Source organism: Hyla sarda, chromosome 5, assembly GCF_029499605.1.
Source record: "Hyla sarda isolate aHylSar1 chromosome 5, aHylSar1.hap1, whole genome shotgun sequence".
NCBI lineage: Eukaryota > Metazoa > Chordata > Amphibia > Anura > Hylidae > Hyla > Hyla sarda.
In genome coordinates, this window is record NC_079193.1 from 111,093,715 (window position 1) to 111,119,051 (window position 25,337).

A 25,337-nucleotide genomic window follows, 5' to 3' on the forward strand; every position below is an offset into this window, starting at 1 on the left:
AATAAAAGTTTGAATCACCCCCCTTTTCCCATAAAAAAATAAAACAGTGTAAAAAAAATAAATAAAAATAAACATATGTGGTATCGCCGCATGCGTAAATGTCCGAACTATAAAAATATATCATTAATTAAACCGCACGGTCAATGGCGTACGCGCAAAAAAATTCCAACGTCAAAAAAAGCGCATTTTTGGTCACTTTTTATACCATTAAAAAGTGATCAAAAAGTCCGATCAAAACAAAAATCATCATCATCATCATCAGATCATGGCGCAAAAAATGAGCCCTCATACCGCCCTGTACGTAGAAAAATAAAAAAGTTAGGGGTCAGAAGATGACATTTTTAAAGGTATAAATTTTCCTGCATGTAGTTATGATTTTTTCCAGAAGTCCGACAAAATCAAACCTATATAAGTAGGGTATCATTTTAACCGTATGGACCTACAGAATAATGATAAGGTGTCATTTTTACCGAAATATGCACTGCGTAGAAACGGAAGCCCCCAAAAGTTACAAAATGGCGTTTTTTCTTCGATTTTGTCGCACAATGATTTTTTTTTTCCGTTTCGCCGTGCGTTTTTGGGTAAAATGACTAATGTCACTGCAAAGTAGAATTGGCGACGCAAAAAATAAGCCATAATATGGATTTTTAGGTGGAAAATTGAAAGGGTTATGATGTTTAAAAGGTAAGGAGGAAAAAACGAAAGTGCAAAAACTGAAAAACCCTGAGTCCTTAAGGGGTTAAAGGGGTACTCCGCTGCTCAGCGTTTGGAGCAAACAGTTCCGAACGCTGGAGCCGCCGGCAGGAGCTCGTGACATCCTAGCCCTGCCCCCTCATGAAGTCACGCCCGCCCCCCTCAATGCAAGTCAATGGGAAGGGGCATGACTGTTGTCATGCCCCCTCCCATAGACTTGAATTGAGGGGGTGGGGTGTGACGACATGATGGGGCTGGGCTATGATGTCACAAGCTCCCGCTGCCGGCTCCAGTGTTCGGAACAGTTTGCTCAAAACACTGAGCAGCGGAGTACCCCTTTAACTAACCAACGCTTTAAAGAGGTACTCCGCCCCTAGACATCTTAGCCCCAGTGGGACTCCCGCCATCTCGGCTTCGGCACCCCAGACATCCGGTGCACGGGGCAGACTTTTATCCATGCCGGATGACTGGCGATGCGGAGGCTCGTGACATCACAGCCACGCCTTGCTCGTGATGTCATGGCCATGCCCCCTTAATGCAAAATGCAAGTCTATGGGAGGAGGTATGATGGCTGTCAAGTCACGAGCGGGGCAGGGCGTGACTCTGATGTCACAAGCCTCCGGCGCTGCACCTGACGCTCGAAGCGAATGGCAGCGTCGGGACCCCCACTATCAGACATGTTATCCAATATCCTTTGACAACATACTAGGGGCCCACCTGCAGGTTGGTGTACAATAAATATTCCACTTGGTTCACAGTAGGGCACTGCATCATTTGTGTATCTGTTTGGCAAGCCAGAAATATGCGGGAATACTTCTCTTGTGTTCTAGAATAATGCTGTATCAGCAAAGCCTTCAGGCAACGTTTGCTCCTATTGCTATTACCTCAGTCATGAAGAAAGTGGCTCTTAATCTCTACCTTCTGGAGTACTTGTCAAGCTTTATTAGGCTCTATAACAAGACATGGCTTAAAGTATTAAGCACACACTAGTTATATCTGTTCCACAAACTCTCATTAAATGTCACTCTCGAAGTGTTTGTGTCCCGGGCATGCCAACACTGTACATGGTTTTTAGGGAGTGCCATGTTCAGATTTACATAGAAGCGTTTTAACGCTGTCTCAGGAAGCAGTTGTGTTTCTGTGACAATAGGGAAGATAAAAAAATAAATAAATAAACTGAACAAAAACTTCTAGTTCTTAGACAGTCATAACTTAGATTAGACAGATTTTTAACAGGTTCAGTGGCTGTTTGAAAGTCTGATTCCTTTTTAGGACTGCCTGATTTTGTTTAAGACCATATTTAAATTGGCTTACTCTTAACCCCTTAAGGACCGTTTTTTTTTTCCATTTTTGCATTTTCGTTTTTTGCTCCTTGCCTTTAAAAAATCATAACTCTTTCAATTTTGCACCTAAAAATCCATATGATTGCTTATTTTTTGCGCCACCAATTTTACTTTGCAGTGACATTAGTCATTTTGCCCAAAAATCTAAGGTGAAACGGAAAAAAAAATCATTGTGCGACAAAATTGAAAAAAAAACACACCGTTTTGTAACTTTTGGGGGCTTCCTTTTCTAAGTAGTACATTTTTCGGTAAAAATGACACCTTATCTTTATTCTGTAGGTCCATACGATTAAAATGATACCCTACTTATATAGGTTTGATTTTGTCGTACTTCTGGAAAAAATCATAACTACATGTGGGAAAATTAATACGTTTAAAATTGTCACCTTCTGACCCCTATAACTTTTTTTTATTTTTCTGTGTATGGGGCGGTATGAGGGCTCATTTTTTGCGCCATGATCTGAAGTTTTTAACGGTACCATTTTTGCATTGATAGGACTTATTGATCGCTTTTTATTCATTTTTAAATTATGTAAAAAGTGACCAAAAATGCACTATTTTGGACTTTGGAATTTTTTTGCGCGCACGCCATTGACCGAGCAGTTTAATTAATGATATATTTTTATAATTCGGACATTTCCGCACGCGGTGATACCATATATGTTTGTTTTTATTTACACTGTGGTTTTTTATGGGAAAAGAGGGGTGATTCAAACTTTTAATAAGGGAGGGGTTAAATGATATTCATTCACTTTTTTTTTTTTTTTCACTTTTTTTTTTTTTTGCAGTGTTATAGGTCCCATAGGGACCTATAACACTGCACACACTGATCTTCATCATTGATCACTGGTTTCTCATAGGAAACCAGTGATCGATGATTCTGCCGCATGACTGCTCATGCCTGGATCTCAGGCACTGAGCAGTCATTCGGCGATCGGACAGCGAGGAGGCAGGCCCTCCCGCTGTCCTGTAAGCTGTTCGGGATGCCGCGTTTTCGCCGTGGCTATCCCGAACAGCCCACTGAGTTAACCGGCAGCTTTCACTTTCGCTTTTAGCCGCGCGGCTCAGCTCTGAGCGCGCAGCTAAAGGGTTAATAGCGCGCGGCGCCGCGATCGGCGCTGCGCGCTATTAGCGGTGGGTCCCGGCTTCACTATGATGCCGGGCCCGCCGTGATATGATGCGGGGTTACCGTATAACCCCGCGTTATATTGCGGGAGCAGGACCAAGGACGTACCAGTACGTCCTTGGTCTTTAAGGGGTTAAATGGGAATTCCAGTTTTGAAAAACTTATCCACACCAACTACAGGTTAGGGGGATTCGTGTCTGTTCATAGGGAGTCTGACCACTTGGACCCCTGCAATCTACAGAACTTAGCCTGGCTCTCCCTGCTCCAGTCCCCCACCTCCTGAGGCCAACAGGTCCCGGCAGTGAGGGCCTGCTCAACCAATCGCCAGCTGAGGCGGCACACCACTGCAGCCACTGGTCACTGCAAAGACCAGTTTGTCTTGAGAGGTGGGACCAGAGCACTCAGCAGGGAGAGCTGGCCCATTCTGGAGATCGCAGCAGTCAGACCCACACGATCAGACACTTATCCCCTATGCTGTACATAGGGGGATATGTATTTCATAACTGGAATACCCCTTTTAAGATAAGAATAGCTACATTTTTGGCATGTGTAAACCATGCCACTTTTGCTGAAGCCACCTTTTACTTTTCACTAGAAATCTGTTTGTTTACAGACACCAGATGGACTCTTCAACTGATCTCCCACGCAGATGTGAACCTAGCCTCGTGAGTCCTTCTTCACAAGGACATTTCTTTAAAAAAACAAAAACAACCCTGTTTGGGATTACATTACTTCTTTTGGCTAGAATATAGCGGCTGTATTACCTTTGCAAGTCCTGGCCCGCTCATGGGTCATCAGAATTGCAGTCAGTCTGGGACTTGCAGTGGTAATTCAACAGCTAAATTATGGCTGCAATGGGTAAACGTGAACTTGGCCTTAAAATCTTGCTGTGTGTGTGTGTGTGTGTGTGTGTGTGTGTGTGTGTGTATATATATATATATATATATATATATATATTTGGAGGGCACTGCTTATTTAACTCTTCCCTGTCGTGGTGCTAAGTGACACAAAGTAATAGTATTTCTTATGCAATAACTGAAGAGAATTCACGTGCACTCACCGGTCTAGTGGTAGTCTGTGTTCCGGATTATCCCTATGCTGGGAGACGAATGGATGAGGGTGCTCAGAGCCTCTGGGAACCCTCATCCATTCGTCTCCCAGCATCGGGATTGCATATATATTGCTTTCAAAAGTTGTGACCAAACAGTGTGCCTAAAATTATTACTGGCTCCCCTCTGCTTTATATGGCATGTTCTGTCAAAAATGCTGGACAAAATAGCATAGCATTATGCTCTGTTTTGTCCAGTAGCATGTGTCAGTGGGGTCAGATTCTATTCAAGTGCAGCAAGTCCATTGACTGCAAACAGTAAAAACAACTCTGGTGTGACCCGACCTTTTGTGCTTACAGACAATGGGGGAGATCTATCAAAACCTCTGCAGATGAAAAGTGAACCAGTTGCCCATAGCAACCAATCAGATTGCTTCTATAATTTTTGAATAAGAGGGGGAAAAAACTGGTTGCTATGGGCAACTGTCAGCAGCTTTTTATCTGCACAGGTTTTTCTAAATCTTCCCTAATGTAACTGCAAATGCCTCTCAATCACTGTGATGATGGATTGGAATGATCAAACTGTAGGAATACTCTTAAGTAGTGGAGAGAGAACTTGGAAGTAGTGTCCGGTCAGTCTTGGGTCTTATGGCTTTTGCTAACAAAATTGTAGTGGAAAAGCCTTAGGCGTTTTTTTTAGATCCCCAACAAATGGCAAAAGAAATACCGTATATCAAAAGCCATTTGCTCTCTCTTTTTTTTTTTTATTAATTTATTTTTTTTACTGTAAAACAGCCTAGAACACAGCCCAAACTACTACTAATTTGTGAAAACATTGCCTCAGGCTTTGTTCACACAACATATTCTTCTTTTTGCAAAATACAGAAATGGTGGTGTGTTTTCTAATGTCTTCTTTATGATGACAATACTTTTTTGTTCTGTTTTATTAAGGGGCTCTGCCGTTGCAAAAATTATAGGAAACAATGTGAAAAAAATTGAAAAATTTTCCCCGACAGTCAACATGTGGGTGTTTGAAGAGAATATTAATGGAAGGAAGCTGACTGACATCATCAACACGGATCATGAGAACGTGAAATATCTCCCTGGTCATAAGCTACCGGAGAATGTGGTGAGAACTTACTGTACACAGTTCCTAATTCTGCTTCATCTTCTCAGCTCAATGTGTACTATATATAAATTAAGATCATTTGTTTATGTAGCAGTATTTTAAAGGGGTATTCTGGGCAAAAACACTTTTATCCCCTATCCAAAGGATAGGGGATAAGATGTCTGATCGCGGAGGACCTGCCGCTGGGACCCCCCCCCCCCCCCCGCAATCTCCCTTCAGCACCTGTGGGTTTCCAAAACTAGAGATGCAGCTCCCGCATAGAATGCGGGTGCTGCAGGGAGATTGCGGGGGGGTCCCTGCAGCGGGCCCTCTGCGATCAGACATCTTATCCCCTATCCTTTAAATAGGGGATAAAATGTTTTTGCTCGGAATACCCCTTTGAGTCAAAACAGAGAACGGAAGCTACACAAAGTAGAAAAGAGAGGTTTGTACATCTTTTAAATTTTGGTTTACAAGCAATTTATTAAAATATTGCCGATGGTCTCGTACACAAAATGGAGTCCAGTATGCGGAATACCATGCTGTCTGGTGCTTTATAGAATATCTCTCTACATATGGTATCTGATGGAGCATGCCACAAGTTTTTCTGTCTGACTCTGAAATCTAAGGCCTCTTGCATCTGTCTGGCAGCACTATTTTGGTGCTGTACACAATAGAGCTTTTTTTCCTTTTTTTTTATAACATTGTGTACATGAACATATTTTATTTTTTGGTTCCACACATGAAATTTTTTAAAGTTTTTATGCAATTAAAAAATGCAGCAAAATAGGTAAAAAGAAACAACATAGCTGGTAAAAAGAAACAACATAGCTAGAGCTTGCTGATCATTGAGGGAAAAAAAGCATGAAACTAAGCTGGGGGAAAAAAACAGAAGGATTAAACTGGATGACATCTGCTGCTGATACCTGCCGGTAATAATGGAGATCACTCCAATGTCCATCATTTATCTGTTTTTTTAAAGGCAGCGATCACAGTATTTTAACAGTTATGGCACGCATGCCTGGTGGTCTCATCGGCTCCAGAATGGTTATCAGGCAAGCCCTGAGCCTGTAGTAGGCCTTGTAGGTCAAATTTGCATGGCTGCCGGCTGAGACAGACAGGGTTTAGTGGGCATTATGAGCAGATTAATATCCTCTGTAGAATAAAAATGTTCCTCCAAAGGACAGTGCCCTTTTTAAGGAGATTTTTTTATTTTTTATTTTTTTTACTTGGCGTAATTAATTAATCCTGTGAATAGGTTATACGTTTTTCCTCCTGGGACAGCCATTTTAAAAGTAATTTTAGATCTACAAGCTCTATCACAAATACAGCCCCTTGAAATACAGTCAGTCGTAAATGTTGGCACCCCTACAGTCATAGACGTAAATGTTGACACCCCTGAAATTTTTCAAGAAAATGAAGTATTTCTCACAGAAAAGGATTGCAGTAACACATGTTTTGCTATACACGTTTATTCCCTTTGTGTGTATTGGAACTAAACCAAAAAGGAAGAAAAAAAAGCTTATTGGACATAATGTCACACCAAACTCCAAAAATTGGTCTGGACAAAATTATTGTGAGGAGAACCGAAAAGATAGGACTTGCTTAGCCCTTGGCGCCTATTCCCCAAGTAACGATTCCAGCCGGTAGTAGTCCATAAAACAACTGGCCTTTATTGGTAAAAAAGAAGGGTGCAACACATTGGTTTCGAACCCGGGCTGGGTTCTTCATCAGGCAGTGGTTGTTACAAGAGCACATTCCCGCTCGTTTAAATATACACCTGTGGACCGGCATAGAACTGCTGCCGGGTCATTGCAATTAACACATTTTGCCAAAAAGTTTTTTTTACACATAAGGAAATTAACAAACATGAAACACTTAAAATATGTAAAACAGAATTATAGATATGGTATAACACCTCTATATTGGTTAAATTAGCACTTATACCCTCGCCACTCCTAGGAGGCGCTGAGGTCTCCCTTGGAATGTGCCCACTGCTGTTGGGCTGCGGTCAGGCTGCGAATATTAACAAGATGAGGAACTCTCCGCAGGTTGGTGCGCCAGGTTTGTGATATTCATATTAGGTATTGGAACCTTGTAACTTCTAGGAGGCGCTGTGGTCTCATGTACGAGTGCCCACTGTTGGCAGGCTGCGGACCCATTTGTCGCCGCATGCGCTGTCCCTGCATGTTGAGGGTATTTCTTTGGAGTTACCCCATAGCACAAGCATAAAGTGGAACACGCCGAACCTGGTATGTAGATTAATAGTTCGGTCCAGGCCGCTGGAAACACCATTACAGGAGAACGTAATGGTTTCTTTGTAGGAGCGGTGTGGACTATCTTGATACAGGTAAGCGGATGGTGAGGTATCCTCTGTTTGGGAGCAAGATAATTGTATCTTGGGTATGTTCCTTGGTTATAGGGGATGGGCATACCGGTGTGTATATGGATATAACAATTATTAATTATTAAAAATTATTTAATAATTATAGCGCTCCCAGCGTGTCTAACCGGACCGAAATTGTAGTCGCAGCGGGTATGAAGCATATGACGGGTGGTCTATTTGAAGGTTATTGGCAGTAGACACTTACTATACCCTGGTTGTCTAGCTAGCTTGAGCCATTATATGGACATAAAGGATTATTGGAATTATGATAACGGATTATATAATAGTCTCGACTATTTCATTGAGACCCCTCGGGTTCACTGTGCTCAACTTGAAGATCCAAAAGACCTCTCATTTTTTTTTTAGGAGTTCAAATCGCTTGGAATTGTGATCAGGAATGTGATCAATGGGAGTGATTTTTATGGGATCCGCACTCTCCGGGTGTGCAATTGCACAGTGCCTGGAGACTCCATGGAGAAGAAATTTTTTCTTTATATTTTGTCTGTTTGTTCATCCGACAGTGCAGGGATTGGGTCGTCCTGCCTATATACTGCAGACCGCACATACAGTCCAGTAGGTAGATGACATAATTCGATTGGCATGTCAGTCTGTATTTGAGTTGGAATCTTTCATCTGTTGAATATGACTTAATCTCATTTACATTGTTTTTGATCTCCTTGCAACATTTGCAACGGGTGGACCCACATCTGAAGCTTCCTACAGGTAAGGTCATGGTCCCTTTAGTCTGTTTGTGCTGTCGTATCTGGCTGGGGGCCAGCAGGTTCTTCAGAGTGGGGGCTCTGCGGAACGTGATTTGGGGGTGCTCGGGAATTTTTCCTTTAAGGTATACGTCGCTTTGGAGGATGTGCCAGTGTGTTCTCAATATCTGCTTCATCCGAGTAGCGGCGGTGGAGAATGTGGTTATAAAGTTGGTCTTTTGTTTGTTTAATTGTATCGCAGTGTCAACTTTTTTCTTTTCTTTGTCCGGGACAAGACACTCTTTTTGTGTTCTGTGTTGTACTTTTCTCATTGCTTCCTTTATGATTAGACCAGGGTATCTCTTTTCTTTGAATCTTTTTTCCAGGATTTTCGCCTGTGTTTTAAAGGTTCCATTGTCTGTGCAATTCTTTCTCACCCGTTTGAATTGACTGTAGGGGACATTTTTAAGCCATTGCTTGTGATGCTGTTAACATCAACCGTTTTGAAATAAGTTGATGTGATGAAGTTTTCAAAGGTATGGCTAATACATAGGTCCAGGAAGTGGATTTCTCTATTGCTTGTCTCCATTGTGAACCGGATTCCCCAGTTATTGTTGTTGAGTTCGTCAAGTAGTATGCCGGTGGTTTCTCCTGTCCCATTCCAGATGAAAAACACATCATCTATATACCTGCGATATAGAATGATATGGGATGATAAGGCCGGGTTAGTAGTGATGTATTTTGACTCGAAGGTGCCCATAAACAGGTTTGCATAAGCCGGTGCGACCTTCTAGCCCATCGCGGTCCCTTTGCACTGTTGGTATGTTTTTTTATTGTAGGTAAAGAAATTGTTGGTTAGTATGAATTCCAATCCTTTAATGATGAACTGTTTCTGTGCAAGTGGCAGTGCAATATCATTTTCCAGATAACTGTAGGCGCTTTTCAGTCCTAGATCATGTGTGATATTAGTGTAGAGTGATGTCACATCGCAGGAGATAAGATGATAATCCGGTTTCCATGGTATTTTGATTAGTATTTTGATTAGTGGAGTCACGCAAATAGCTGGGTAGTTGAATGACATACTTCTGTAAGAACAGGTCTATGTAATGCGAGAGATTGCTGTTAAGGGAGTTTGTGTTTGATATGATGGGGCGGCCAGGGGGGTTATTGATTGTTTTATGAATTTTTGGTAAGAAGTAGAAGTATGGTTTATTGGCATTAATGGTTCTCAGATATTTTTCTTCATCCTTATTCAGGATGTTGAGCTGTGCTCCTTCTTTGATGAGTTGGTGCAAATTCCTTTCCACCTGTGGGAAGGGATCTTGTTTTATGGACAGATAGGATCCTATCGGATACAGAATACTATTTGCTTCCTTCTCGTAGTAGTCATAGTCGAGGATGACCAGTCCTCCCCCTTTATCCGCAAGGAACATACCCAAGATACAATTATCTTGCTCCCAAACAGAGGATACCTCACCATCCGCTTACCTGTATCAAGATAGTCCACACCGCTCCTACAAAGAAACCATTACGTTCTCCTGTAAAGGTGTTTCCAGCGGCCTGGACCGAACTATTAATCTACATACCAGGTTCGGCGTGTTCCACTCTATGCTTGTGCTATGGGGTAACTCCAAAGAAATACCCCCAACATGCAGGGACAGCGCATGCGGCGACAAACGGGTCCGCAGCCTGCCAACAGTGGGCACTCGTACATGAGACCACAGCGCCTCCTAGAAGTTACAAGGTTCCAATACCTAATATGAATATCACAAACCTGGCGCACCAACCTGCGGAGAGTTCCTCATCTTGTTAATATTCGCAGCCTGACCGCAGCCCAACAGCAGTGGGCACCTTCCAAGGGAGACCTCAGCGCCTCCTAGGAGTGGCGAGGGTATAAGTGCTAATTTAACCAATATAGAGGTGTTATACCATATCTATAATTCTGTTTTACATATTTTAAGTGTTTCATGTTTGTTAATTTCCTTATGTGTAAAAAAAACTTTTTGGCAAAATGTGTTAATTGCAATGACCCGGTGACCCGGCAGCAGTTCTATGCCGGTCCACAGGTGTATATTTAAACGAGCGGGAATGTGCTCTTGTAACAACCACTGCCTGATGAAGAACCCGGCCCGGGTTCGAAACCAATGTGTTGCACCCTTCTTTTTTACCAATAAAGGCCAGTTGTTTTATGGACTACTACCGGCTGGAATCGTTACTTGGGGGAATAGGCACCAAGGGCTAAGCAAGTCCTATCTTTTCGGTTCTCCTCATACTAAAGCTACACCACGACCTGGAGGTCACGGTGAAGGACGCCCAGGCTGCCGCCCGTATTTTCAACTACAAACCCCAGCTAGTCTACAAGCTCATCAAGGTGTTGTGCCCTCAGCACAACGCTACACGGTAAGGTGCAAAAGACACGCCCACACGTCAACCCACCTTATGATTCTCCACTAGGAGCGCATCTCTTCTTTTTTTTTATATATACCTCCTTTGGACAAAATTATTGGCACCCTTTCAAAAAAATTTTAAAATAAGATTATTTCAAGATTGTGATGCTCCTTTAAACTCACCTGGGGCAAGTAACAGGTGTGGGCAATATAAAAATCACACCTGATAGAAAATAAAAAGGAGAGAAGTTCACTTAGTCTTTGCATTGTGTGTCTGTGTGTGCCACACTAAGCATGGACAACAGAAAAAGAAGAGAACTGTCTGAGGACTTGAGAACAAAAATTGTGGAAAACATATTAACAATCTCAAGGTTACAAGTCCATCTTCAGAGACCTAGATTTGCCTTTGTCCACAGTGCGCAACATTATCAAGAAGTTTGCAACCCATGGCACTGTAGTTAATCTCCCTGGGCGTGGACAGAAGAGAAAAATTGATGAAAGGTGTCAATGCAGGATAGTCCGGATGGTGGATAAGCAGCCCCAAACAAGTTACAAAGATATTCAAGCGGTCCTGCAGGCTCAGGGAGCATCCGTGTCAGCGCAAACTATCAATCTGTCATACTTATTGTAGGCCCAAAAATAAATCACTATGTTTAATAGAATAATAGCGTGAAGTGTCCGCCATGTTGTATAAATTCTCAGAAGGCCCCAAGTACTCCCATTTTATATATATGAAATGCCTATTTGATATCATTTGATGTGGTGATCTGCATTGTTTGTATATTTTTGGCAATTCTTAAGTCATAATAGTTTTGTTAACTCATTTATGAATTATTAATGGTTATTTACCCCTACACATCGACATTTAAATGAATGAAACGCTATGGCAGGAGACCCAGGAGGACCCCACTGCGGACACAGAGACATATAAAAGCAAGATTACATTTTGTCAAAATGAACTTGAGTAAGCCAAAATCCTTCTGGGGAAAAAGTCTTGTGAACAGATGAGACCAAGATCTTTTTGGTAAAGCACATCATTCTACTGTTTACCGAAAATGGAACGAGGCCTACAAAGAAAAGAACACAGTACCTACAGTGAAATATGGTGGAGGTTCAATGATGTTTTGGGGTTGTTTTGCTGCAGCTGGCACTGGGTGCTTTGAATGTGTGCAAGGCATCATGACATCTGAGGATTACCAACAGATTTGGGTCGCATTGTACAGCCCAGTGTCAGAAAGCTGGGTTTGCTTCAGATCTTGGGTCTTCCAGCAGGACTCCAAACATACATCAAAAAGCACCCAGAAATGGATGGCAACAAAGCGCTGGAGAGTTCGGAAGTGGCAGCAATGAGTCCAGATCTAAATCTCATTGAACACTTGTGGAGGGATCTTACAATTGTTGTTGGGAAAAGGCGCCTTCCAATAAGAGAGACCTGGAGCAGTTTGCAAAGGAAGAGTGGTCCAACATTCCGGCTGAGAGGTGTAAGAAGCTAATTGATTATTATAGGAAGCGACTGATCTCAGTTATTTTTCCAAAGGGTGTGCAACCAAATATTAAGTTAAGGGTGCCAATAATTTTGTCCAGCCAATTTGTGGAGTTTGGTGACATTATGTCCAATTTGCATTTTTTTTCCTCCCTTTTTTGGTTTAGTTCCAATACACACAAAGGGAATAAACATGTGTATAGCAAAACATGTGTTACTGCAATCCTTTTCTGTGAGAGATACTTCATTTTCTTGAAAAATTTCAGGGGTGCCGACATTTACAGCCATGATTGTAAGTTATTCCAATATAAAGTGGTCTGCTCTAGAAACTGAATTCCTTGTTAAAGGACTTACTTTTGCTCTCCATCAACCTAAGCTAGAGAATATATTCTACCTCTCTAACTGTTAAAATTATATAATATATACATTTTTTTTGTTTGTTTTTTTTGTTTACGTTGTGTAGGTTGCAGTTCCCAATCTGAGTGATGCAGTGAAAGATGCCGACCTCCTTGTGTTCGTCATTCCTCACCAGTTCATACACAAAATCTGCCAGGAAATCTCAGGGAAAGTTCCTTCCAAAGCTCTTGGGATAACACTTATCAAGGTGACACACTTCAATCTTCTGATCATTTTCAATTACAGGGTTGTAGTCTGAATCAACTCAGTGAATAATTTTTTTTTCATGCCTAAAAATATAGAAAAATGGTGGAGAGGCTCCTATTTACCTGGCAACCCGAGACTCAAGCTGCCCAAACACCAATACCCACGGTGTTAAAGTGTAGTATACATTACAGAAATTGGGGCTCAGTCATGAATATTGGATTAATCTTGATTAGATAAATGTATTTATTATAAAATATTCATAAACTTGTGTTCTGTGGCTCACAGGGCCCTTGTGGATTCACAGGAACACAATTATAACAATTAATAAATGGTTATTATAATAAAATCAATAACAGCAGATATACATATATAATATCTGAATAAAAAATAAGGATAAAAAAATTATCCTTTAAAAAAAAGTGTCCAAATATCAATAAAAGCAGTGAGGTAGTGATTGTAGAATATGGGATAGTCTCTCTCAAGTCACGATATTCACAAATGTTTTACATCCAATTGAATAGAGCGTCCAATGTATTCTCTCACTTGAGAGATATATTAGATACGGCGATTGCGGAATTATGTAACTTTGCAGAGTTAGTTTGTCACAATAGTATCGATTGTCTTTTGAGGTTATACACGATCCTGGCTCTCTATGCAGAGAGCCCGCTGCTAGAGACACAGCCTGTCTCAAAGGTATGCATCGACAATGGTAAACTTTAGTAGTATAGTTTATGTGCAGGTATACAGAGTTGGTACCCTCTGTTAGTTGCGCTCGGTCACACGAGCGAGTCCCGTTTCCTTGGGCAGAGGGAGCGCTGCTGGAGACTCTGCTGTCTCAGGTAAGCAGCGGCAGCAGTGGGCTCAGTCTGTGGGTACTGCAGAGGTTTTCCCGAAGTTGGCAGGAGGAAGGAGGGTTGCACATACTGTCTTGGGTAGATTGACAGACAGCAGTGGATGTTGGGTAACTCTGTATCTGGCAAGAACTTGATATTGTGGCACTTGGATTATAGATGTATGTGGCTGGTATATGACTGGACGTGTTTCAGGTCCCCCTTAGGACCTTTCTTCAGCAGCTAAGCATATTGTTCAGGTGGCTTATAATGGCCGGAGGGGACTCCATTTTGAACAATTATACCAAATTTTAATGTAATCTGTCACCGGAAATTTTTACTTTTTTAAAAGGGGTTATTGAGGATTTAAAAAGTGTATTTCTTCCCAAAGTAGTTTCTTTCATTTTTCAGAAGGTTTTTATTTTTTTTATTTTTATTTTTTAAAGGCCTCATAAAAATGAAAGAAGCGATCTGATTGGTTGCTATGGGCAACTCAGCAACTTTTCCTCTCGACAGCATTTGATAAATCTCCCCCATGGTGTTTAAAGCATTTTATTTTTATATCTTAAGTGTACGTTCACACATACAGGATCCTGCGCAGATTTGATGTGCAGGATCTGTAACTGCAGATTAGAAGCTGTGCTCAGTCATTGAAATCTGCAGCAGGAAATCCTGCGTATCAAATCTGCGTACGTTTGAACGTACCTTAAATGGATATTGATTTTACCATCTTAATCACCAATGGTTAATAAAGGATCCACTTTTCACTATAGTTGATGGTAACAGCTACACGCCCACTTCCTAAACTCTCTCCATAAAAGTCAGTAGGGGAATAAACTAAAACTGCCTGGCTTTGCCCATAGCAACCAATAACCGCTCATTCCAAAATGAACAATTTGTGAACGTGGCCTTTAGGCCTCAAGTCCCCTTGTGAAATATTTACATATTGTCATACTTATTGTAGGCCCAAAAATGAATCACTGTTTAACCCCTTAAGGACCAGGCCCATTTTGGCCTTAAGGACCAGGCAAATTTTATTTTTGCATTTTAGTTTTTTCCTCCCCTCCTTCTAAAAATCATAACTCTTATATTTCCATCCACAGACCCATATGAGGGCTTGTTTTTTGTGTCACCAATTGTACTTTGTAATTTACATCACTTATTTTACCATAAAATGTACGGCGCAACCAAACAAATATTATTATTTATGTGGGAAAATTGAAAAGAAAACCGCAATTTAGCACATTTTGGAAGGTTTTGTTTTCACGCTGAACACTTTCCGGTAAAAATGACATGTTTTCTTTATTCTGTGGTTCATTACGATTAAAATGATACCCATGACTATATTATTTTCTATAATTATACCGCTTAACCTCTTCAGGACCGAGGGCGTATCCAGACGCCCGTGGGAAATCCGGTCCCCACCGCTAGCCGGTTGGGGACCGGAGCCGGATGCCTGCTGAAATCATTCAGCAGGCACCCTGGCACATCGCCCAGGGGGGTCCTGAGACGCCCCCCCCCCCCCCCCCATGTCGGCGATCGGAGAAAATCGCATGTCAATTCAGACATGCGATTTTCTCCAATTCCGGGCTGATCGGGTCATGCTGGGAGTTGTAGTTTTGCAACATCTGGCGGGTCACAGTTTGGAGACCACTGTTACAGTGGTGCCCAAACAGTAGCCCTCCAGATGTTGCCAAACTACAACTCTCAGCATGCCTCGACTGCCCAGGCATGCTGGGAGTTGTAGTTCTGTAACATCTGTCCCTTCAGATTTAGCAATTTTCATGACATTTTTGAAAATTGCTGCTCTACTTTGAAGCCCTCTAATTTTTTTTTCAAAAAGCAAAAGTATATCCATTTTATGATGCCAACATAAAGTGGACATAATGTGTTTGTGAAGAAAAATAAAATTTATTTGGAATATCCATTTTCCTTACAAGTAGAGAGCTTCAAAGTTAGAAAAATGCAAAATTTTCATGAAATTTGGGGATTTTTCACCAAAAAAGGATGCAATTAACGCAGAAAATTTACCACCAAAATAAAGTAGAATATGTCACGAAAAAACAAACTCAGAATCAGAATATTCGGTAAAAGCGTTTTCGCCATATTAATTCGTAAAGTGACGGTGGTCATAATTGCGAAAAAGGGCTCGTTCCTTAAGGTGAAAAAGGGCTGCGTCCTTAAGGGGTTAAAAAAAAAATCTCAAACCATTTAAACAAAATTAGTATGTTTGAAATTGCCCTATTTTGACTACCTATAACTTTCAAATTTTTCCGTTTTTGGTGCGATATGAGGGCTCATTTTCTGCGCCATGATCTGTAGTTTTTATCAGTATCACTTTTGCTTAGGTTTTACTTTTTTATTAATTTTTTTTTATTAATTTTGGAATTTTATATTTTTTTACATTTACGCCGTTCACCGTACGGGATGATTAACGATATATTTTAATAGTTCAGACTTTAACGCACGCGGCGATACCAAATATGTGTTTAATTTTTATTTTTTTTACCCTCTTTTTGGGGGTATAATGGGAAAAACGGACGTTTTACTTTTTTATTGGGGATGGGGATTTTTCACTTTTTTTTTTTAACCTTTTTTTTTTTTTACATTTTTTATGTCCCCATAGGGGACTATTAATTGCAATCAGTTGATTGCTAATACTGTGCTATGTATAGGACACAGCACTGCTCAGTATTATCGGAGGGAGGGAACAGGTTAAAACATGGGTGAAAGGAAACTGAAGGGGAGGACTAGAGGAAGACTGCAGAACACAGAAAGAGGGACCCCATACTCATCACAGAAGTTCCTAAAGGCTACCTGAAGGGGCGGTGCCATGAAGAACCAGGGAGAGAGCTAGGTCCCATAAGCCCATTCTTCCCAATAACCCCAGGCAGCCATCTTTCTATCATCCAGAAGTACTCTCGGTGGTAGGATACACAGGTTTCTTATTTTATTAAGTTAGCTAATTTCTTATGTGGACAGAATTATCTTATGGGGAGGAGCAAACCTGGCTTGTATATAACCTGTATATGAGATAACAGTAGTTTATAAGCCACACCCCTTCTATTGTAGATGAACGGCAGACATCTTATGGGGATCAATGCAATGATCATATTGCATATTGGCATAGTCTAATGGGATTTCCCTCTGCTCCCCCACATGAAATAATAACCATGAGGAAACTTAATCTAAGTCTTCCTAACTAGTAGCATACTATAAATTATAGAGAGAGAGAGAGATATAGAGATATATAGATATAGATATATAGATATATAGTACCGTATGTTGCCAGAGATAGTTGTGGTTAGAACTGGGTGGGGTTTGCTCCCATTTTATACATGTAAAATACCCATTAGCTATCATGTAATGTAATGATCTCTACACAAAGTAATAGATATCTGAACTAACCTACTTCTGTGACTAATCTTAATATTATTGAATAACTAATATATCACTGGTTTATATCTGACATGATGTAATAGATATACTTTATAGAACTTCATTTATCATGGTCTGTTTATTACTCTTTAATTGTTACCGTATATACTCGAGTATAAGCCGAGTTTTTCAGCACGATTTTTCGTGCTGAAAACACCCCCCTCGGCTTATACTCGAGTGAACTCCCCCACCCGCAGTGGTCTTCAACCTGCGGACCTCCAGAGGTTTCAAAACTACAACTCCCAGCAAGCCCGGGCAGCCATCGGCTGTCCGGGCTTGCTGGGAGTTGTAGTTTTGAAACCTCCGGAGGTCCGCAGGTTGAAGACCACTGCGGCCTTCAACATCATCCAGCCCCCTCTCACCCCCTTTAGTTCTGAGTACTCACCTCCGCTCGGCGCTGGTCCAGAGCCGATGGCTGCCCGGGCTTGCTGGGAGTTGTAGTTTTAAAACCTCTGGAGGTCCGCAGGTTGAAGACCACTGAGGGCGAATGATGAGAAGAGGATGATGAAGGGGGGGTGTGGGGATGATGAAGGGGGGTGGGGATGATGAAGGGGGGATGTGTGGGATGATAAGGGGATGATGAAGGGGGGATGTGCGGGATGATAAGGGGATGATGAAGGGGGGGGTGTGGGATGATTACAAGGGGATGATGAAGGGGGGATGTGCGGGATGATAAGGGGATGATGAAGGGGGGATGTGCGGGATGATAAGGGGATGATGAAGGGGGGATGTGCGGGATGATAAGGGGATGATCAAGGGGGAATGTGTGGGATGATAAGGGGATGATGAAGGGGGGATGTGCGGGATGATAAGGGGATGATGAAGGGGGGATGTGTGGGATGATGACAAGGGGATGATGAAGGGGGATGTGTGGGATAAGGGGATGATGAAGGGGGGGATGTGTGGGATGATGACAAGGGGATGATGATGAGGATGTTAATGACGGGTCTGGATGATGACAGGGGGGGATGAGGTATTTCCCACCCTAGGCTTATACTCGAGTCAATAACTTTTCCTGGGATTTTGGGTTGAAATTAGGGGTCTCGGCTTATACTCGAGTATATACGGTAATCAATTGTAATCAATAAATGTAAATATCATTTTTATATTTATTATTATTTTATTTTTCAAAAGTTACTTCTACCACTACTTCAAAGAACTCATATCTGGGAAAATAGTCGGGCCCAGGTATGGTGAATTGCATTGGTTGTATATTTTTGGCAATTCATAACGGTCATAATATTTTTCATATTTTTGTTCATAATTAATATAATAATTCATAAATGAGTTATTAACCCCCGACAATAGATAGATAAGTGATATGTATGACACAATGGTACCTGTGATTATGTAATGTAATAATTGCTCTGCTTGTCTTTAGGGTATAGATGAAGGCCCTGAGGGGCTAAAGTTGATTTCTGACATTATTCGTGAGAAAATGGGCATAGATATCAGTGTGTTGATGGGAGCCAACATTGCCAATGAAGTGGCAGCAGAAAAGTTCTGTGAGACAACAATAGGTAATGAATCTGTTTTATATTATTGAGCTACACAATAAAGAATAATGAAACCAACCACATCATAACAAAAAAAAAGTGTGTGTGTGTGTGTGTATATATATTTTTTTTTTTACATCCCTTCTTATGCTTAAAACATAAAAAAAATTAATATATACTTATTTGGGATCACCACGTCTGTAAGGACCCAAACAATAAAATTATTTTATTTATCCTGCAAGTAGAACACTGTAAAAATATGAATAAGTAAATTTTTTTAAAAATGCCATGATTGAAGTATTTTCTTAAAATGTCTCTCGAAAAACGAGTCTTACTAACCCACAGAGTAGAGCTATAATGTTGTTTTTTACTGTACAGGGAACAGCAAAAAATGACAAAACCTAAATTTTTTTCCGTTTGTCCAGCTATAAGAGTTAAAGGGGTACTGCAGTATAAAAAAACTTATCACCTACACTAACCCGTTGGTTGCCTGGTTTTCATGATATGCTAATTAGCTGGCTAATTTGAGCTTGGAAACACATGGGGTGTTTCCAAGCTCAAAGTGCAAGTTAATGTCACGCCTATTCATCTTATCTTTCCCGCCTTATCATTAGCCATAACCCACCTTTTGCCTTCTTTTTGCTCTCGACTGCTGCGCATGCACCTCTTCTAGGGTGCTCCCGGAATCAGCACTTGTGCAGAAGTCGATGAAAGTACAGTTTTTATCAGTGTCACCAACACTACAAGCCTGTGTCAACAGGTTAGTGCGGGTGATACCGATGACTGTTCCCATTTAACTTAACTTGCAAGTACACTCCAGATACATAGATAAGAGATTTGCATTTCTATAGAATTACCTCAGAGAATATTTAGAATTTTAAAAGACAAGGGGGGAATTTATCATCCTTTTGTATGGGGTGTCTTTCCCATATGCTGACTCGGAGCTACTGTAGATAAAGTGTAGGGCTCAAGGACCTTAATACAGTGCTATGGCAGAGCGGGAGATTGCTGAGATTCCTGTGGTGGCTGACACGCCCCCTTCTGCCAGGCTCCATACAGGAGATCGTGGAGGGTCCCAGTGGTCGGACCCCTCGTGATCTGAATCTTATCCCCTATTCTTAGGATAGGGGATAAATCTTCTTATTTTTTTTTTCCCCTCTCTCCCCAAGACCGGAGATCTCCTTTTAATAAATTTGCCAAATCCAATAGCTGCAGGATTTTTTTTCTAAAATCAGTTAAACTGTTTTTAGTAATCTTCACTTGGCTACATGCAAGCATGTGAGTTCTCTATTCATATGATGCATAAGGACCTTGATCAAAAAAGATTTTGATAAGTATTGACAGCCTTACAACCAGACATGTGCCATGTCTTAATATTTTATTCAGGAACTGTTATTCACAGGTCCATTCTACCCAATTTCTGTAATATCATTATTCTTTTTAATCTTTAATACAAATATCCAAATTATGCAAAGCATTAAACTATATCATCCAGCAGACAGAATAAGAAGCTATTTATATCTAATCAGGAAAATATACTCTACACCATCAGACACAGGCTCTTCTTTTGGACATGCATAATTTCATTATATCTCATCCTAATGTCTCGAAAGGCTACAAATCCGAGACATAATGTTCTAGCTATCCAATTTCATGCTTTGGAGATCAGGTAATAATGTGACACCCATAAAATCTACTTAGGTTTATTAATATGTATATTATATTGGTCATTAAGACCTTTTCTGGGTAGGTGATGTATCTAAAAGCATGGGCTCTTATCTCTGTCTGCTGCATGTTCAGTGAGCATTGTAATTGTGTCCTTCCTCTCTGATATGTGTTGGAAGTGAATGTCCTGTGGATGGAAGGATAAGTATGGCTTATGGGTCAGTGAAAAGTAACCAAAAGAAGCTAATTACCCGTATAAACTATAGTGGGGTTCACATAGGAGATTTATTAAGCCCTGTAGTCGTTTTTTTTTTATTTTTATTTTTTTACTTTGCAGTGGTCATGTATTTATCAATTAATGCTATAGTCTCTATTTATGAAGGAAAAAAGTTGCATCTCCATGTAAAAGTCGCATATGTATTCCAGGTCTAACCTGGCTTATAGAAAGTTCATATGTCTGCAGAAAAGGAAATTCACACCCACTTTAACAACTGTTCTTGTTCTGCATCATGAAACAAAGCTACTACATTAATGTTAATTATAGAAAAAATGTATTATATTACTAACAACTCTAACACTGCACACCTTGTTAATTTTAGGACACGTACATGCTGGCGTACACACTAAATTTTTAAATGAATGTTGTATTAAAATAAGAATAAGGCACAAAATAATTGCGTAAGAATTTTTAGACTGCGTAAATAACCCAGATGTGACACAAAAAAAATGCGACCTTAAAAAGAATATTAATAAAAAGTTCTTAGTAGTGTTACTGCTTCATGCTAATTTTGGGGTGGGTAAGAGTCCTTCTCTTTTTTTATTTTTTTTATTTTTTTGGGGGGGGGCTTCACTATATTGTTTATGTTCCGGTTGGTGCTGCTCTGTCTTCCTTCCTGATGTAAACTCCGGCCTCAGCACAGCGACTCAAGACTCGGCCCGCTAACGTCACAAAATGTGGGCTCAAAATTAAACAAATAAATAAGCCTCCAGAGTACGGATATCCTTGGTGCGGCATAGTATGTTTTTAATATTTTTAATTTCTGAGGAGGGTGGATGGGGTTGTTGCGGGATAGTTGGAGTGCAGATTTCCCAGGTTTTGCTTACGTGCGATTTATTTATCAAGGTCGTGTGACTTTGATAAATGGGTCGGATGTAAGCAAAAGTAATACAAAAAAATAAATAAATAGTCATTTAAAAGCCATACCTTTTTGAAAAGAATGATAAATCTCATTCATAGAGACAAATCATGTGTACATCCAGAAAAGTTGAAGATTTGTATATGGGAAAGGGAATATGCTTTCACTTCAATATTACATTTTGCTGATATATCTAGAAAACTTAACTGGTGAACTAGTGAATAATGGTATGGAGGTCTTCAGAAGGTTGTTGGTTTTCTTTTCCATTGACTAGGCTTGCATTCTTTAATGAGTAACTACTAGTGAATTGTCCAACCGCATAGTATGTGTTGCCTGTTATGAGGGATATTATATAAAATGTTGTAGAGCTGTTTATTCCACGTTTAAATGGTGAGATCCATTTTAACTTTCTTTTCCTTTTTTTTATTAACCAAATAACTGTAGATCTGTAAAGATCACCTCAAAGTTTCCCTGTTCTCTCTCTCTTTTTTTTTTTTTCTTCCCCCCCCCCCTTGTAGCTGAAAAATACTGTTAACATAAACAGCTAGAAATAAGGCTCAATACATAGAAATAGATAAGATGGGATCAGGCCATTTCACTGGTCAGAAATGAGTCATGAATTTTCATGATAATCCTAGGCTTTTTGTTTCTTCACAGTATATCTTGACATAGTTTATTGCTGCAATTGGTTATTATCTGTCATTTGATAATATGTAATTAAAGTATTTTAAACCAGCAAAGAAACCTTTTAAACAGAACTTTTTCTCCTGTACAATAAAAATATTTTAAAAAAACAACGTTTCTGAGGGTGAAATCCAATTACAACATGTAAAAAGCCTAATTGGCTGCATTTGTGGGAGTGGCGTGGGGTATATAAACTCCCCTCTCCCTCAGGTAGGGGCGTATGACTCGTGGGCGGTATTTCTCTTGCAGGATACCGTGTTAGGGCGTACGTCTCGGAGGTGTCAGTTGTTTGCAGTGGGTTGCAGTTATTTCGTGTTTCGTGTTTCAGGTCGGTAAGTATCACTCCTGCCGCAGGCCCCTGACCCGGTTACCCGCCTGCCACCTGCTCGCTGCCGCTCTGGGGGAGCGCTGCTCCTGCGGGTCGCGCGGCCCGTCCTCTCCTGCCGGCTGTCAGCACTCGCTCGGCTGGCCGGGGGGGGGGAACGGGTTGTTGGGCCCTGCACTACGGCGTTTCTCCCCGGTGTTGCGCTTCCGGGTGTGGGTGGGGGACCTCCCTGGTTCAGCCGCGCCACCGCCGCTCGTCGGCCCGGCCGCTCCGTCCGGGCCTGGTGCCCCGCTTCCACGCCATCTCCTGCCTCGTGCGCTGGCTGGGCGTGGCTTCTGGCCCGGGGGGGGGGGGCGGGGTTCTGTGACGGCGTCGCCCGGCACCGCGGCGCTGCCGCTGCTCAGCCGTAGGACGCTGCCGCTGCTCAGCCGTAGGACGCTGCCGCTGACGGCCTCCACACAAACGGCCCCGGCCATAGGGGAGGGGTTTCCCAGGACCCGCAATACAGTCCCGCTCCCCTTCGCCGCTCGGCTGGGGGGGGGGTCGATTCGGTTTCGGTTAGAGCCACGCACGGAGGCCACAGCTTCCCTCCAATGGCACGTAGGCCCTACTAATCACGCCGGATTTCTCCAGGGAGCAGCGACTCTTTCCCACCACTGCTCCAGCCCCCCCCCCCCCCCCCCCCCCGTTTTCACATACAAGGTGGGCACATGGCAGGAGTCGCCAGGCCCAGCAGGTCCTGGTTGCCAGGGGGAGGGGGCGTCAAGGGAGCGGGGTTGGGAGCTGCTTGTCACCACTACGGCACGGAACTTGTTTGTTTGATGTCACTGTATACATATATTTAGCTTGACGGCCGGTGGCTCGTCAACGTTGGCAGTCACGGTCAGTCAGGGTGCTTCCTGCCTCATCTCGTTTTGCTTGCTCCACAGGGTACCAGGTGGTCGGATTGTGTCCGTATTCCCGTATACATCTCATACAGCTTTCAGTTGAGGTACTTACAGAATCAATATTAGAGAGGGGAACCGTATGTTCTCCCCCCGTCTATCACTCCATACTCATCCCGTACATTTACGCAGTCACGAGCACTCCCACCACCGGTTAGGACGCTGCTACTGACACGTCTTCAGAGCCACGTGCGTCACCACACTCGCGTCAATCGGCCCCAGCCTGACTCAATTTCAGTTGGGGCTTGACGACATGGTTATTTCTGACTCTTCTTCAGAACGACTCGACATCACTCATAGGCAGAGGATCACCTGCGGCTGACTCATCTTCAGTGGGGTCCTCTGCGTATGCTGTTCTGACTCTTCTTCAGCGCAACAGCATACATTTAGCCTCAGTTTCAGTATCACACTTTCCTCCATCACGCCTTTTCGGTCGGTCACATTCATGTGTAATTAATCTTTTCCTTTAAAATATCCACAGCCGGAAGCCATTACCGTGCGGTCAGTACTCCCGGTGTTGGAAGCTTTTCAGGAAATTCAGCAGGTCAGTTCCCTCCTGTAGCCAGGAGGACGAAAAAGAAAAAAAAAAAAAAAAACCTGTGTACAGAGAGTATATATACATATATAGGGAGGGTATATATATATATATATATATATATTTTTTTTTTTCTTTTTTCACTAGTCATTTTTTATTGTTCTCTTTTCCTCTTATTCTTGCCGGCACCCTTCTATGGCCCGGACAGGTTGCCAGCAGCATGTCTCAGCCAGCGGATATCGAGGAGGCACTCTCGGTTCCTGAGACTCCTGCCAGGGCCTCGGACCGAGGCAGCTTGCCCTCGTACAGGTCCTGGACCATCCCCAGGCTAATGGAAGAGTTGAGAAGGAGGGGTGTCCCCTTTCCGGCCTCAGCTAGGAAGGGCGAGTTATTCAACTTGCTGAATGCTGACCAAGCCCCCCGGGGTAGCCAGGCTGCGGCCCAGGATCAAGTTTCAAGCGCCTCCTTGTCTCAGCTTCACACGATGATGACTGAGGTGCTTACGACGGTGTCAGGTTTCAAGGCTAGGCTAGACCTAATGGAACGCTCCAGGAGTGACGTAGCAGTCCCGACCGCAGCGTCGCCCACGGCTTCTACCTCTCAGGCCACGCCTTCAGGTATGCCACATCCTCCACCGATCATCACGCCCGCACATTTCATCCCGGCAGCCATAAAAAAGGACATCCTTGAGGGAAAAGAGGTCAACCTCGCCTCTCTGCTAATTGCCACCACGGACGTACATGATACAAAAACCGTTGCCTGCGGGGAGCTGGCGGTCACGTTCAAAAGCAAGGACGCTAGGCTCAGCAGGAAGTTGAGTGTCACTGAGTTTGTGCTGGCATTTGGACTATTCAGGGACGTACTCTGTTCAGTCAGCCCTGGCCGCAGGGAGGAGTTAGACCTGTACTTACACAGGGTTGTGCAGATGGCGTACAAGTACGGGGGTACCACGTTTTAAGAGTACCACAAGTCTTTTTCAGCAAAAGCAGCAGCCGCATACGCGCAGTTCGGCTACGTCACCAACTGGGGGTCCATAGACACGGAGCTATACTGCGAACATTTCGCGGGTCTGAAAGCCCCCTCCTGCACCGCATGCGGGGTGACCACGCATTCCTCCAGCTGGTGCCCGCAGGTCAGCAACCCAGGGGAACCCAGCACCAGTAGGAGCCTGAACGCCTTCACCCCTCCAGCTCCAAGAAACGTGGCCGCCCTAGATAGGCTCGGTAGACCAGTGAGGTACCTGGGCAAGACCCAGATCTGCAATAACTTCAATCTTTCCTCCTGCGTGTACAGCAATTGCAGACTACTACATGTGTGTTTCATTTGTTTCAGGGCTCACCCCAGCTCTATCTGCTCCCAGAAGGGCCCTCAGGCATGACTAGGCGTGGTACAGGTCCAGGTCCTCGCCC

At 42.5% G+C, this 25,337-nt stretch overlaps 1 protein-coding gene across 2 annotated transcripts in view; it reads left to right on the top strand.

The window, feature by feature from the left end:
* GPD1L (glycerol-3-phosphate dehydrogenase 1 like) overlaps positions 1-25,337 on the top strand; it is a 73,309-nt gene that overhangs the window by 4,684 nt on the left and 43,288 nt on the right. For both annotated transcript variants that reach the window (XM_056520091.1, XM_056520092.1), the window contains exons 2-4: positions 5,162-5,339; positions 12,736-12,876; positions 18,525-18,663. In XM_056520091.1, coding sequence (XP_056376066.1) covers positions 5,162-5,339; positions 12,736-12,876; positions 18,525-18,663 — 458 coding nt within the window. The remainder of the gene's footprint in view (positions 1-5,161; positions 5,340-12,735; positions 12,877-18,524; positions 18,664-25,337) is intronic.